The sequence below is a fragment of the Nannobrachium achirus genome, assembly GCF_963921795.1.
Source record: "Nannobrachium achirus genome assembly, chromosome: 20".
Classification (NCBI taxonomy): Eukaryota; Metazoa; Chordata; class Actinopteri; order Myctophiformes; family Myctophidae; genus Nannobrachium; species Nannobrachium achirus.
Window position 1 is genome coordinate 16,689,847 of NC_137827.1, and position 15,219 is coordinate 16,705,065.

The 15,219-nt window shown below is 44.8% G+C and overlaps 1 protein-coding gene across 1 annotated transcript; it reads right to left on the reverse strand.

Annotated features, from left to right (window-relative positions):
• Positions 1–596: 596 nt before the first annotated feature.
• Positions 597–14,978, reverse strand: pak6 (p21 (RAC1) activated kinase 6; the record flags this gene model as incomplete). The annotated part of the gene is made up of 10 exons (XM_080750318.1): positions 597–764; positions 1,780–1,914; positions 2,629–2,754; positions 3,521–3,647; positions 5,496–5,629; positions 6,448–6,981; positions 8,115–8,444; positions 9,254–9,409; positions 10,376–10,576; positions 14,775–14,978. 10 exons carry the CDS (start codon positions 14,976–14,978, stop codon positions 597–599), a joined length of 2,115 nt encoding a protein of 704 aa, XP_080606444.1.
• Positions 14,979–15,219: the final 241 nt, after the last annotated feature.

Below are 15,219 nucleotides of genomic sequence, written 5' to 3' on the forward strand. Positions count from 1 at the left end.
TACTCTATTTAAAAACGGAAAGGAAAAGTTCAAGGAAATGTTTTAAAATGTGTTGGAAAATTTGGAAAATGTTTGAAAGATGTTTACAAATTGCGCCTATGATGACATGCCCAAAATAGGGACGCCAGGGTTAAAGTGGTTAAGCTTCACATGTAGACTAGCCGCTATGGACAGTCTTCGTGTGCAGTGCGTGTTCATAGCTACGTGATGGTATTTTGCGTTTCATTGTTATCCATCGATTATGCACCAGGGCGTGTTTAAGAAGAATCCCACCCGGATGTCATATAGGAACCCCGACACCGGTTGGCTCAAACAGAGTTGAGGACGTGAGGAGGAACAGTGCTTATACGTACATGCTGCCTCTAACTCACTACTTAAGTGCTATTCTTTCCAAGACCAAGAAGCCCATGCCTTTTCAGGTCAACCAAACTTGCTGTCTTGCCGTGATCCCTCCAGCAGCACCATGCTGTCTGGGTGCTCTCTTGTGGAGGAGCTGATCTCCCATTGGCTGTTACAGGGGTTTGGACCCGGGGGGCCTGTAGATCCACAGCCTGGCTGGATTTATAGTCCGACTGAAGGTATAGATGCCGGACGGGTCAGCAGCGGGACATGCGCTTGCGGTACTGCTCCACGAGGGGGACCAGGCACTGGGGAGAGCCGCTCTGCAGCAGGAAGGGGTGCTCCAGGAGGTCGGTGGCGCTGGCCCTCTCCATGGGGTCCCGGGTCAACATGCGGTCCAGGAAGTCCTTCAACACTGGAGAGATCTGGGACGCAAGGGGGAGAGAGAGAGAGTGTCGTCTTAAAAAGTGTGTGTGTGTGTGTGTGTGTGTGTGTGTGTGTGTGTAGTTCGTCAACTGTATACTATCCTCATGGTGACCAAAAATTCACACGAAAGTCATTTTCAGGTCTAGGAAGATTTCTAGAGCTAAGGTTACAATTGGTGAAAGAGGGTTTGGATGGTTAATAATAATAATAATAATGATCAATTTGATTTGTATTCATGGGTTGCATTTGTAGTCCTAAACCGGCCATGTTGAGGACCAACACAGGTGTTCAATTTGTCTGATTGGCATAGAACCAATGTTCTACGTTAATCAAAACACCTGTGTTGGTCCTCAAAATGGCTGGTGTAGGACTACAAATGCAACCCATGAATAGCACTTTAAATTTGAAACAAACCACAAAGTGCAACAGCACAGAGAATTTTTTTTTATAAAAACATTTGCATAAAATAGTCTAAACAAAGTTTAAAAGGAGGCAGGGTTTTTAAAACCTAAAAAGCTAACCAAATGCTTTATTAAAAAGAAAAGTATTTAGTGCTCTCTTAAAAATATCAACAGACTGTGGTAGTATACTTAGATGGTCTGGGAGCGAGTTCCACAGCAGGGGGCGGCTGCATAAAAAGCTTGGTCTCCCATGGTACAGAACCATGGTTGGGGTTATGCCTATCGTCGTTGTCGGGTGAAAACCTTGTATGTCCAAGACCGTTTGTTTAGTATTTATCATTTTAAAAATGAACTAAACTAGTGAAAATAGCAGATCTACAAGCACACAACGCCTCGCATCGCGAGGCGTTGTGAGCTTGTAGATCGGCTGTTTTCACTACTTTTGTGCGACAGCCTTGTATGATGAAGCAGGGCTTTACTTGGTGAAAAAACGTACAAACTTGAAACTTGGAGATGCGAGGTTTCTGCCCGACAATGACGTTATGTTTGTATGTTGCTGTGATTCTCTGATACAAACTGCTCCAAAGTTCTCATACACAGTACAGGTACGTACCTGGCTGGGGTTGCGTACAGTAGGAGCCACCTCATCTCTCAGTCTCTTCATAGCAGCCACTGGGGTCTCACTGAAGTAAGGAGGCTCTCCGTCCACCATCTCCACCACCATGATGCCCAGAGACCACACATCCACCTGGCACAAAACCATTCCACACAAGCACCTTCAGCTATCAAGCCTAAATCCCTCACTCAAGTAGGGCTGTCACGATTTTGACATTTTACATGACGATTAAAGGAGTAGTTCACACCAAAATGACATTTTGTCTATTGATTAGTCACTCACCCGAATACAAAAACATATTATTGAACTCAAGTCTCCATGGTATGAGTAATCAATAGAAAAAATGACATTTTGGGTAACGATTTACTTGTGTTTTTGTCGTTGACAATTACATTTCTGTTTGGCTTTTAGGCTTTGAAGTTGCACATGGCAGATATGACACGTAACTTAAATATACAAACAAATGACATTTAAAGCTACAATCTGGGACTTATTTTAATTAACCAATCTGTATAGGGTTATGTGAATACAATATAACTAGTACATGTAAGGGTGCTTGGAAATTGTTTCCCTATTCTTCCATTGAGAAATGTAGTAGAATAGGACACATACTGGCTGCCCATTAATGTCAGACAATTTTTGATTAGTGTGAGGTTAGTTTAAGCATAGTTTTTGTGAAGTTGAGGTTAGGGTTAGGGACTAATGCCACAGCACACTAGATGCAGTGCCATCTTTATTATTGTTTGTTGCAATTAACTCTGTCCATCGGGAGAGTATTAAAATGTACAGAGTACAGACTGCAGTTTAGATTTAATGAACATGGAATGTTCATGCGCGACTACTCACCTCAGTGCCGTATGGGGATTTGGAGATGACTTCGGGAGCCATCCAATATGGTGTCCCCACAAGCGATTTCCTTTTAGGGATGTCCTTACTGATCTGGGCACAGAAGCCGAAGTCGGACAGCTTGATCTGTGGGGGCGTTTGGAAATGGTTGCTCATTCATAATGCAACATGGCATATTGTGATCTGTTATGTAATCACAAATATCAGCAGCCCCGTTTGAAAAGCAGAGTGATTGTTTACGCAGCGAAATAATGGATCCAAATGGACCTGTATGGGTCTGTATACCTCTGGGTCCATCTGGTTCCATTTTGTACACTCTCAGAGTTAAATCAGGGGTCATCGCCATGCTGGCTTGTGGTGGACACAATTTTTATTTTTTATTTTTAGATTTTTTTGGGGGGCTTTTCTGCCTTTTGATAGTACTTAGTTTAGACTAGAGTGACAGGAAACGAAGAAAGACGGGGGAATGACACGCAGCAAAAATCAGGTGGACAATAATATTACCCGAAACACATAGCCCTGAATGACCATAACAGGTCTCTATCTCTGAGAGTGTACAGATGTTCCATTTGTGCACTCTCAAGAGTTAAGGGGGTCTTTGCAAACAAAACACTTACTAGTTATAGACTCCTATTATAACAGTGTTGTAATAAATAAGGATTAGTGTCATACATATTCTGAAGAAGACCTGAAGACTTGACATTCAATAATTGGGCCTTATGATCAAAATAAGAACATTATAATGGTGCGGGGAAAAAAGAAAATCTAATATTTGCCACGGACCAGGCTAAGTCTTTGCCGTGGACACACATGTCCGTGCACGGACATATTGATGACCCCTGGTTAAATGAACAGGATTTATTTGACTGTAGACAGAGGTATGTTACCGTACCCTCCCGTCCAGTGTAAGCAGTATGGAGTCACTCTTAATGTCTCTGTGGATCACTCCCTGTGAGTGCAGGTACGCCAGCGCCTGCAGGACCGCCTCACACACTGTGGCAATTTGCTCTTCGCTCAGCCTGAGACGCACGCACACACGCACATACACACACACAGACACATACACAAACGCGCAAGCACGCACGCACACACACATTAGATTTTTTTACACACTTTATAGTGGGTGTTGCTGCAATAACTGCTTCAGCAGAATACACTTAAACCCATGCGTCATCATGTGCCGCAGGCAGACAATAAGAAGGTCTGCCAGACTTGAAAACAAGTAAAAAGCTTCCCTGTTTTGAAGTCAATTCTCCCTGTATCATAAATCAAACATACTGTACTGTAGCTGCTAGCACATAAATAAGAGCCAAGCATTTTCTGTTTTGGTTCATATTGAAGACAGAATTCTTTTATAGAGCAGAAACTGAGACAAACTATTACAGGAGCCCTGCAGTGCTCTCTAAATCACTTAAGGCTAAGCCCTTCATCATATGACAAATGTGATGCGTTGTGAGCTTGTAGATCTGCTATTTTCTTAGGATTTTAACATTTTTGGCAGCAGTGTTTGCCTACATGTGCAAATATAGTGGTTAAGCCTAATTAAATACAGACTATAAAGTAGGCCAGTGGTTCTCAAAGTGGGGTCTTGGGACCCCCAGAGGTCCTTGAGGGGATTCCAGGGGGTCCCCAGCTAACTTATTGAGGAACCGAATTGACCATTGCAGGTCTGTAACTCTGAGAGTGTACAAAAGGAACCAAAGAGTTCTTGGGGTCTGTAGTGGCCTCCTTGAAATTAAAAGTTTGAGAACTACAGAATTAGCCATCACATATAAGTACAATCCCCATGTGAATTATGATGCCAATGGGCTCAGGTACGAGAGCTGTGCAGTATTATAGCACAGAGTGGCACAAAGAGATACCTATACACAGAAGCTTGAGCCAATCACTCCACTTCTCATTTTAGCTTAAGATATATCGATCACGTAAAAAATATGACTTGAAGCCAGAATGAGGTGTAATTTAGCAAAGGGGTTTCATTCCAGACAGTTCTGTCGATACAGTGATCTTAAAGATTTGATGAGCAGTGGCTGTGACAGCTGGCTTATTTAATAGCAGTAGGCTTGGGAGAAAATGTCCCATATATGAGTCCACCCATCTGATTCTGGGCTCATCCTCTGAAAGTAAACCAGCAGGATTGTTAGGAATCTAAAACGGAACGGGAGAGTTAATTCACTTGGGAAGTTTCCACCTTCTGCTGCTGTGGATCAATCAATATGTTTCCCTTATTTCTGATGCATGCCGTATTGAACGCCACAACAGCGACACCTAAATCAAATTCTTCGTCCAGCATCGACTCCCCCACATGTCATTTCAACATGCACAAATTGCATTATGTTATTGAATTATCATGTTCCCCCGGAGGGAGATGTTATTTTCGTCCGTGGTTCAGAAAGAATTCCGGGATGAGTCTGAAGGGGATTCTTTGTGATGCAACGGTTTTACTACTGTACCAGAATCAACACCACCACTGGTTCACTGAGTCGATCCCATACTACCACCTTGTGGTTGAACTAGTTATTATTAGATGATCTCATAACTAGACTGAATGAATGCACTGCAACATACTTGATCCATGCACTCTCATATCGGTTGTGAGTATTTATCTGGAGCTAAAGCAGTTTGTGAATGTTTGGCTACTTTCAGCCTGGCATGGCATACACATTTTTTTTTCTTTTTTGAAATGATTGAAAATATTTTTTAAATGATTATTATCTAAGCAAAATGGGAACATGTCTCCATTCAGACATGTCTCCTTTATGTCCAACATTTAAAAAATGTAATAAGTCCCAGGCAGTTTTTGCTATTTGACAAATGAGTGGTTAACCGAAGCTAAATTGGGTTCTTCCATGTTGGGGTGTTTGTACCTGGTCTCAGACACAATGTTGGTCAGCGCTCCACCCTGCAGGTACTCCATGATAACCCACAGCTCCTCCTCCACCAGGGCCGACTTGAACATCTCCACCACGTTCCTGTGCTGGTAGTCCCTCATGATCACCACCTGCAGGGACACCCCAACATATGGTCATCCAAACAACCAGGAGAATCAAAAGGCCCGGGGGAAAGACTACCTAGAAGCTTCGACAGATGTAAGCAGGAGAGCTTTCAATCAATCAATCTCTATTTGTCACATCATAGGCCTATTACAGGTAATATGGGTGAAATTCTTGTTTGTGCAGACCCATCAATGCAGTGAAAAAAGATAAAGAGCAAGACCACAGGGGGAAGAGGAGAGGGGGTAGAGAAGACACTTAAAGTGTATGATTTCAAATGATGAACAAGTGTTATGCTGTGATTTGTCGCTTGTGTGTGGCGCTTTGAGATGGAGCGGCCAGGTTTGTACAGTAGGTGTTGTAATGTGTAGCAGTGGTTACCAAACATTTGGTCACAAGGACCTCCAAATTGATACGTGATGAAGATTTTGTTCAGGCCATAAGAAAGGATTTGTCAACATTTCTCAGAAATAGCAGATCTGCAAGCTTGTATGTCAATACAAGCTTGTAGATCTGCAATAGTCAAATTATAAAATAGGGTGTAAGTGTTTAAATTGCTCCTCACTTTTCTGGGGGACCCCATCAAGCATCAACCATCTGGGGCAGTGGTTCTCAAAGTGGATTTCAGGGACTCTATTTTATGAGGGTCTAAATTGACCCCTTAGCCTACAAGTCTGTAATTTTGACAGTGTACAAATGGAACCAAATGCACCCTAACAGGTCCATTTGGTTCCATATACTCAAAGTCAAAGTTTGAGAACCACTGATCTGGGGGACCCAGAACCCCACTTTGAGAGCCACTGATGTCTAGAACCGGACACTGTACCTCGTTAAAGAGCAGCTCTCTCCTCTGCTGCCGCCGCAGGTCCATCATTTTCACCGCCACCTGCCGGCCGCTGTGCTTCTCCCGGGCGATGCACACCACCCCCGTCGAGCCCTCGCCGATCTTCACAAAGTTCTCCAGGTAAGACCGCGGCTCTCCCTTGTCCACCACCATCTGCAGGGCGGCCTTGAACTGCTCGTGGCTCACTTTGGGCGGGTCCGGGGGCGGCCGGGGCGACGGGTGCTGCTGGGGCCGGAAGGCGGGCGAGCAGGTGCCGAGGGGACTGGTGGCCAGGGAGCCCGTCGGGGACGGCCGGGGCTGGGACGGGCTGTCCTGCACGACGTAGGACGGGTTGGGGCAGCCGGAATGTCTCAGGAAGGGCTCCGGCCCGTTGGGCCTCAGGCCCATGTTGGGGGACAGGCCCAGGGTGTAGCTGGCCGAGGAGCGGACGGTTCGTTGCGGCCTGATGCCGCTGACCAAAGGGCTGCTGGTGCCGGTGGGCAGGAAGCTGGAGTGGTACCTCACAGCAGACTCTGCCTGCAAGATAAGAGGCAGCGGGGGGAGGGGTGTCAGAGGAAAATTGGCCACTTGCCCAGGGTCCCCGCTCCGCTCTATAACTGAATATAAATCACATCCTTCATTGTCACACCAGGCATCCATTTCACCTGATATGCCCCACACAAAGATGTTGCCACGGGGACCCGAATGTCCCCCTGAGACCTTGCCAAACGTAGCATCTCTCTGCGCTTACAAGCACGCGGGGACTTTGAACTCACAAATCACATTTTATGGCCATCAAATAAAATACCCCACAGCTTTAATTGAACAGTCATCTGCGGCATAAAGCGGTGTGATTGGCCGTGGGACACGGGGAGGAATTTGACGGCTTCGGCATGAATGTGATCACCCTATTACACTTGTGGAAAAATGCCTCAACTTGCAGTTTATGGCAATAAGCAGATCAATACAGATCAAAACCATTTGATACGCAGCAGATTAATAAAATATCAGTAGAGCTGGGTAATATTGACAAAATCAGATGTGATACTTTTTAAATAATACCTCTATCAATAACGTGCTGATATTTTGGGGATGACTATTGACACTTTAAGACAAGGTTTTTATATCATTAGTAATGTGGATGTGATAGGCATTTCAGCTGGAACAGTCTAACAAGCACATTCTATCACCTTACTGTAATGTGACATTTAATCAGAATCTGTTCAACCATCTTATATGAGGGATTTGCCTCCGTGCTCATTGCTTTTACAAGCTCTGTCACAATATTACGATAAATCTAAATCCCAGACCGTATCTACTCTGAAATCATGAAATCATTTGATATACAGTATATTGTGTGTGTGTGTGTGTGTGTGTGTGTGTGTGTGTGTGTGTGTGTGTGTGTGTGTGTGTGTGTGTGTGTGTGTGTGTGTGTGTGTGTGTGTGTGTGTGTGTGTGTGTGTGTGTGTGTGTGTGTGTGGTGTGTCTCGGCTGCTCAACAGCGCCACTTGGTCACCCAGGCCTGCCACTGGTAACCCAGCGGTATTGCAGCACATACTTTTACATAGTTACATAGTTACAATCAAAATCAGTCAAACTTGCGAGCACTTGCACCACTCAAAAAACTAACAAAAAACAGAAGGTTTCCATCTGATGTTTTTCATCCTTACCTTCAGATCATAAGAGGAGAACGGCCTCCCAGGGCTGTTGTGAGAGTGCATGTAGAGTGGTAGATTGGTGCGGAAATCCATAGTCGTGTGTCCCATCAGGTCCCCGTGGGGGGGCTGCTGGACGGTCATAGCCGGGCTATAGAAACACGCTATGGGTCTTTGGTTGGGCGGGACCCCCCTCGGCAACTGGAAGTCTCTCCTCCACACCACCCTCTCCTGGGGACTGGTCACCTCGCTGCTCCTGTAGGCCCCGTGGCTACGGTGCTGCAGGGGGGGCTGCAACTGGGCTGGGGGGGGATGCAGGGGAGCGTCCAGGCAGTTGACGCTGACCTAGGGGTGTAACGATACAATTTTAACGACGATACGATATGCATCATGGTACATGGTTGACGATACAATACATGGACGATATTGGTTCATGGCGGTACGATACGATTCGATTCAATGATTTAAAATTGATATAGTAACTATTTAGCAAAGACATTAAATCTGTGTGAAATGTGTCAATAGAGCAGGTTTTTATGGTAAAAATCTATTATGGATATAAATAAGTAAACACTGTGATTCTTTAGCAAATATATGGAATTTAAAGCACGAGGACAAACCCACACCTTGAATGAACACAAAGATTACACACATTTATCGAGAGACCAAGAGTAGCTATATGGAATGGAAAAGTAATTGCACCCCTCTTTTTTATTTTCCCTCTTCAAATTGCTAAATACAAGGCACAAATACTTAGTTTCCAAACAATCGATTATTTGCATTGTAAAACCATACGATACGATATACAGAGCCAAAACGGTACGATATTTGCTTTTGCATATCGATATAGTATATCATTACAAACTAGAAATACTGTTCCTACGAAACAGTGTGGGCTCGCTCGTGACTATATTCTGCAGCGTGCGAACTGTCATGTGAAGCTCAACCAATACTCCAGCTAACACCACTCCCAGGTTTTCCGCACCTCATTGGCTAAGAGCCCTGTCTTTGTACTGTCTGCGACGGAAATCACGCGACGGAACTCACTCTATAAATAATGAAGACAACATAGTGTTCTCGCCTTTCAGGCGAGCCCACAATTAAAATCTATTTTTCGATTCAATTACTACATATCGTTATACCCCTACGCTGACCTCATAGGTGGACTTGGCCCTGGGCAGGACGCCGTTGGGCTGCAGGGTGATGCTCTTCTTCATGCCCAGGTAGGGCGTGTTGCTCTCGCTGTGGATGTGCCTGGCTCTGTCCCTCCAGTGCTGCTGGGACGGGTCCTCCTCCTCGTCCTCGTCGTCCTGGGCAGGGACCGGCAGAGAATGTTAGAGACTAGGCAGGGGCTGAAATTCCCAAAAGGGCCATTTGGTGGAAATATCGAAAATAGCAGACCTCCAAGCTCACAAAGCTTGGAGGTCGGCTATTTTCGGTGCGTGATACCACACTGAACTAATAATTATAATAATCAAGTGAATACTGGAGATGTGACGTAATGGCATGGATTTCTACACAAAGAATGCAATTCTTTCAACATAAGATGCTGCATTCAAGTTCGGGAGAGTTTGGAAAAGGCAATTCTCTTGAACGCTGCCTTCAGGTATGGCATGGAAAGAGGGCATTTGCATTTCTTTCACCATAGTAAAAAACTGCATTCATGGTCGGGAGAGGGCACTTTTTACAGACGGCTAAAAGGGCAGGGGCTCAAGCCCCCTTTGATGTCTATAGCCCCTTTTTGACTGCAGCTTTAGCACCACACCACACCACACCGCACCACATAAAAATATCTACATTTTCCATTACACAAAAGTACCCCTATCGGTAAGAAACAAATTGACCCTTTTAACTGTGATTATAATACAATATAAATTTGTATTACAACTATCCTAAATTATAATACACTATAATGGATTATAACTGTGATTATAATACACTTTAAAGTATTAATGTATTACTATGATAATTATAATTCACTATAATAGATTATAATAGTGGTCACAACACAATAGAACTTATTATCATGTATTACAACTATATCCTGGTGGTCTAAATGAAAAGTCAGTGAGTGATCAGTCATTATGAAGTGTTTGGCCCCGTTTGGCCTAGCTCAGACCTACTCTAGAGTGGATACTTTTTAGTACCACGTTTAGTACCACCTTCACACCACTCTACCCAGTTCCTTGTAGTGGAAAACCTGTCACAAGTGGGCGGTGTGGTGTGGAGTGGTGTGGTGTCGGGCCTGTGGAAAAGGGGCGTATGTGTGCACGTGCCTGGTCCTGGGTCAGGCCCTCGTACTGGTAGGTGTCCCCCTCCTTGACCTCCCCCAGCCGTCCCAGCGACTGGGCTCGCTTCCTGGACGCGGGGCTGCTCTTCCGCAGGGAGTTAGAGCTGGTCACGGACAGGCGGTTCATGTCGTTGATCATGGCCGCGATGTAGTCGCCGTGGCCTATCATGCTCCCCCGCACGATGGTCTGAGAGAGGGGAGAGAAAGGCATTAATCTTCGTCACGCTGTGTTCACATTACGGAGAAAGCGCGTGGAGTTTGTGCCGAGGGGGAATAATGAGCGTGACATAATCATCGCTCGGAGCCCATGCGGTTAAATTTAGACCTGAGAAGCTGCTGAGGACATCTTTGTCATTCTTCAAAGACGCGCAGACTTGAGACTTTCCCCCCCAATGGATTGTGGTGACAATGCGGTGACAAATGTACACAGCAAAATATGTGAGGGTAGCAAATAGGGCGAATGCTGTTCAGCCAGCCTATGCAACTCCCCCTATATTGCACAATTCCTATGAGCATGTGAAATGGTCAGTATAAGCTGATGACGAAAGTCTTATGCCCGGTTGATACTACAAAACATAGCAGATCTATAACTTCATAATGTCACTGTCACTGTCACTGTCAGGCAGAAACCTTGTATCTCCAAGTTTCAAATGTGTATGTTTTTTTTCGTTAAGTAAAGCCCTGCTTCGTCATACAAGGCCGTGGCACAAAAGTAGTGAAAACAGCAGATCTACAAGCACACAACGCCTCGTGCTTGTAGATCGGCTGCTTTCACAAGTTGAAGTCATTTTAAAATGATAAATACAAAACAAACGGTTTTGGACATACAAGGTTTCCACCCGACAACGACGATAAATTAGGCGTCAGACTGGTCAGAACACAAAGGGGCCTAAACTTCCCCCTGGCAGAGGGTGACGCCGCTGACATGAAGCGGGAGGTGGCATTTACTGTTGAACCTATCAGAGAGGACGCCCAGTGGATGCCAGTGGCATCTTTTAGTCGGTCTCTGGGTAGAATGGTTGTTCAGTTTACAGTCACTAGACATCTCTTCCCGTTCCGTCTCTCTGCCTGGTCTGGTGCCATTTGAGCTGCACAGGGAGGTGGGTGAGGTCAGCCAACGTGTCACCCAGATGCCTTCCAGGAAGGGGACAGTGGCAGGTGATAATGACCCAATTGGCCCTTGCTTTGGAAGATGCCTACTGCTTAAAACTACTAAACTAATACTTTGTTGACTAGATTCGGGTCTGTACCAGCCCAGGAGCGCAGTCAGGAGGGGGGAGACGGAGGGGGGGGGGAGACGATGACGTCATTAATTCACTGCCAGCTTTGGTGTTGCTCCGAAGAAAGGGACAACGAGCCATCATTTAATGAACTAACTAAGCTTAAAGGGATATTTCATCTTAAAAAAAACTTTTGGTCATTTAATCGTCTAATCAGGCTTTTATGAACACCCTGAAAAGATTTTAATTTGCTTAATTCAGTATTTAGAAAAATAATGGGTGTTTTTAATTAATCTATCATGGTTAAAATGGAGTTTGAAGTTACAATGGGTGTGTATGGGATCGAGGGGCCTTGGAGGAGGAGGGCCTGGTAACATTTACATCAAATATCTAAATACTGAATCAAGCAAATTAAAATCTGTTCTGGGTTAGACGATAAAATGATAATAACATTTGAAAGTATCCCTTTAAAGACACTAAGTAGCTCTGGGTAAATGTACATACCAGATTTAGATTGTAAAAAGTAAAGACATTTTTAGTAATTTTTCTATTTAGAACGCTTAAGCTTAGGCTGTGAAAGTTATAAGAACTATACTATCAAACACTGGATTGCATTGCAATAAACACCACTTAGTAGGCTAACAAAGTCAGAATAAATTATGAACATATTAGATTATAGTATTTTACACACATACTTGTAGAGCTCTTCACAGGTTCAAAACGACGAACCCAAACCCTAATGGACCCCTGAAATTGGTTTCAAGATCTGAGAGGAGCCGACTTAAAAAAAATAATAATAATAAAATAAGAAAAGAAAAAAATCCATGATCACATTCACACATGCCACCTTGCCTTTGATTGTACAGATGAGTTTTGTTTTGATGGGTTGTGCGTTTGCTTCTCTCGGCTCTCACTTTGACTAACGGGGGAACAACTTTGTTCCCCTATTGTGCAGCAGTAATCTGATCCCTGGTCAGTGAGTCAGTCTATCATAGCACTTCACTCTATAGCCATTATACACAAATTTGTTGTGTATTAGCCTAGCTCGTCTGGCACAGTTGACTAGCCAGCAACAGAATGGTCATTCACTGCTGGAGAGGCACTTGTAGTGGTTGTAGTTCTGTAGGTCTGCTTGCTCTTCTATTAAAACATCATGTATATATCCTGTGCTTAGGTTGACAAGTGGTATTATACAGTATGTATATTGCATTAAGCTTGTAGATCGTCTATTTAGGAGAAAAACAGGCTTTTGGCCAGATTTTGCCATGCCCAAAATCTGGACGCCAGGTTGAAAGTGGTTTATTAAAAAAAATGTCTTGCCTGTCTGCTTGAGTGATCTGTTTTTTTCTTTCAAATGCAGCTGATATTTGATCAGCCTGGCAATGCTGTGTTATTTACATTGCACGAGCGTCGAGCAACAGCAATCTGATCTTGACGATGCTATTAAATCCATAAATCCCGCCTAAAAGCTGACGTGATGGTTCTCATATTGCGCAGCGCCGGCGGCCACATCCCTTGGTAATAAAAAATGTTGTGTGTTTTCTCCTTTTTTTTTATTTTATTTTTTTTTATTTGCGGGGCGGGGGCCGTAAACGGAACAGACAGAGCACTCCGCAGAGCGTTAGAGAAATCCTGAGATTTGCAGGCTTTATCGCTCACTGGCATTTCCTTTGCTGTACCTGCACTTTTCATCCCCTCTGCCTGACATCTGTGGGGAGGCACCATGGATCGTTATTAATTGCCTGCATGGAGTAATAAATCTTGCATCCCTCGGAGGATTCAACGTTGTACAGTCGGTGTACACAGCAGGGTCATTAGCCCAGCCCCGTGATAGATAAGAAAGCAATATGACAGCGAGGGGGGGGGGGGGGGGCAACAGGGCCTGGCCTTCTGCGCTGCCATCACAGGATTATGCCGTTTTCTGAGGTGACAGCGGGGTGCCTCTGCAGCACTGAAGGACGGGTATACACTTTCTGGATGCATCCGTAGAGTAAACAACAGCGCTTCTTTACTGTTCTTTTAAGGGACAGCTTTTTTTGACGTAGCAAAGAACTCTTTGTGAAAAGTTCATTGGCCACTTTCAATATATCGTCCTTATTTTGGCCATATCATTATAGGCAAATTTGCTTTACCTTTTTGTAAAAGAATTGTGTAAATATAGTCAATATACCAGTAAGACTCCCTAATCGGGGATAAGCGACCGTCAGGTCACATGTATACACAAATAGTGCCATTGGTTCCTGGGTCGGCCTGATGGTGGCGCTAAATGGGACAGATCCATGTTGATGACAGGAGTCTAGACATGTGTACTGCTTTGCGTGATTTTAGGGCAAAATCTGTTGGAGCAGTGTCCAAAAATGTGTTTAGCAAGAATCGGCCTCATGGTGGCGCTAGAAGAGGGGCATGTGAGAGGTTGTGGTGGCAGCCAAGGAGTGTGTGTGCAAAGTTTGGCATTGATAGGGGCAACGGTGGCGGAGATATGAGTAGGGGAAAAGTGTGATGTGACGGACAGACTGACAGACAGACTGACTGACAGCCGGTCGAGGTTTTGATAGTAACTGCGACCTGACGGTCGCAACTACGCATGATGCGTTATAAGCCAGTGATGTTACTAGGTTTTCAATGTAATGGTCCCGGGAGTCCGGGACCCACAGGTGGTCATTCAAATGGGTCCCAGAAAAGTTTTATGAGTCCTCAATATAAAGTTTACGCGCGCAAAATGGCGTCGGACGTCGGTGGAATCAAAACATTGACGTTTCTATCGCCTGTTTAAGACTTTCTACGTGGATTTTATTTGTGTTAACGTAGGGTAAAGTAGGATGCTTTCACCCATGAACAATGGTGGTGTCTGTGGATTTTTCTTTTCTTTTACCGCGACGCGGTAAATTATTTTAACATGGACTCCAATGGAGGCGCATCCCCGGGACCCCAGGACCATGACATGAATGAGTCCCTGGGTGACTTGAATGAGTTTTTGATGCGGGATGCGCACGTAATGACATCACTGATAAGCCATTTTTTTATTCATCATTATGATGAAGTGTATAGGCCTTATAAGGGCTGAGTTTGTATTGTATTCGGCATAGCAGTTAATTATGCTTAGCAGTTCAGCGAAAGGTCACAGGAACGGATCAATAAACAGAGGATGGTTTAGCGCGGCTGTACCTTCTTGGGCCTCAGCTCCACCTCTGTGATCCTCGACGGGTCCACCATGGGTTTGGGCCGGCGTAGGTTCTCTATCAGGCTGTGCCATTGAGACGGCAGGCCTATGAAGACGCCCTTCTTGACGTCAAATGAGGTGTGGACCCGGTGCTCGAAGTTCTTGGGCCCCGAGATCTCGGGCCTCTTCTTTTTCTTCTTGCGAAACATCACTCAGGTCCACGCGAGTGACAGCCTGCCCGCCTCAGGTCGGCTCTGCATGGGAAATTCAGACAGGCCTTGACACATAGCACATAAAACGCAAACGAAGCACACATGCAAAATAGGAGGGGAAAAAAAAGATTAGGTCTCGAAATGTAAGCCTATTCAAATGAGCTATGGCCGCATACATGGATGGACTGACCGCTCTCCTCTAGGCCCTGCACTTTGAACGGACATATTCAGCTGAAAT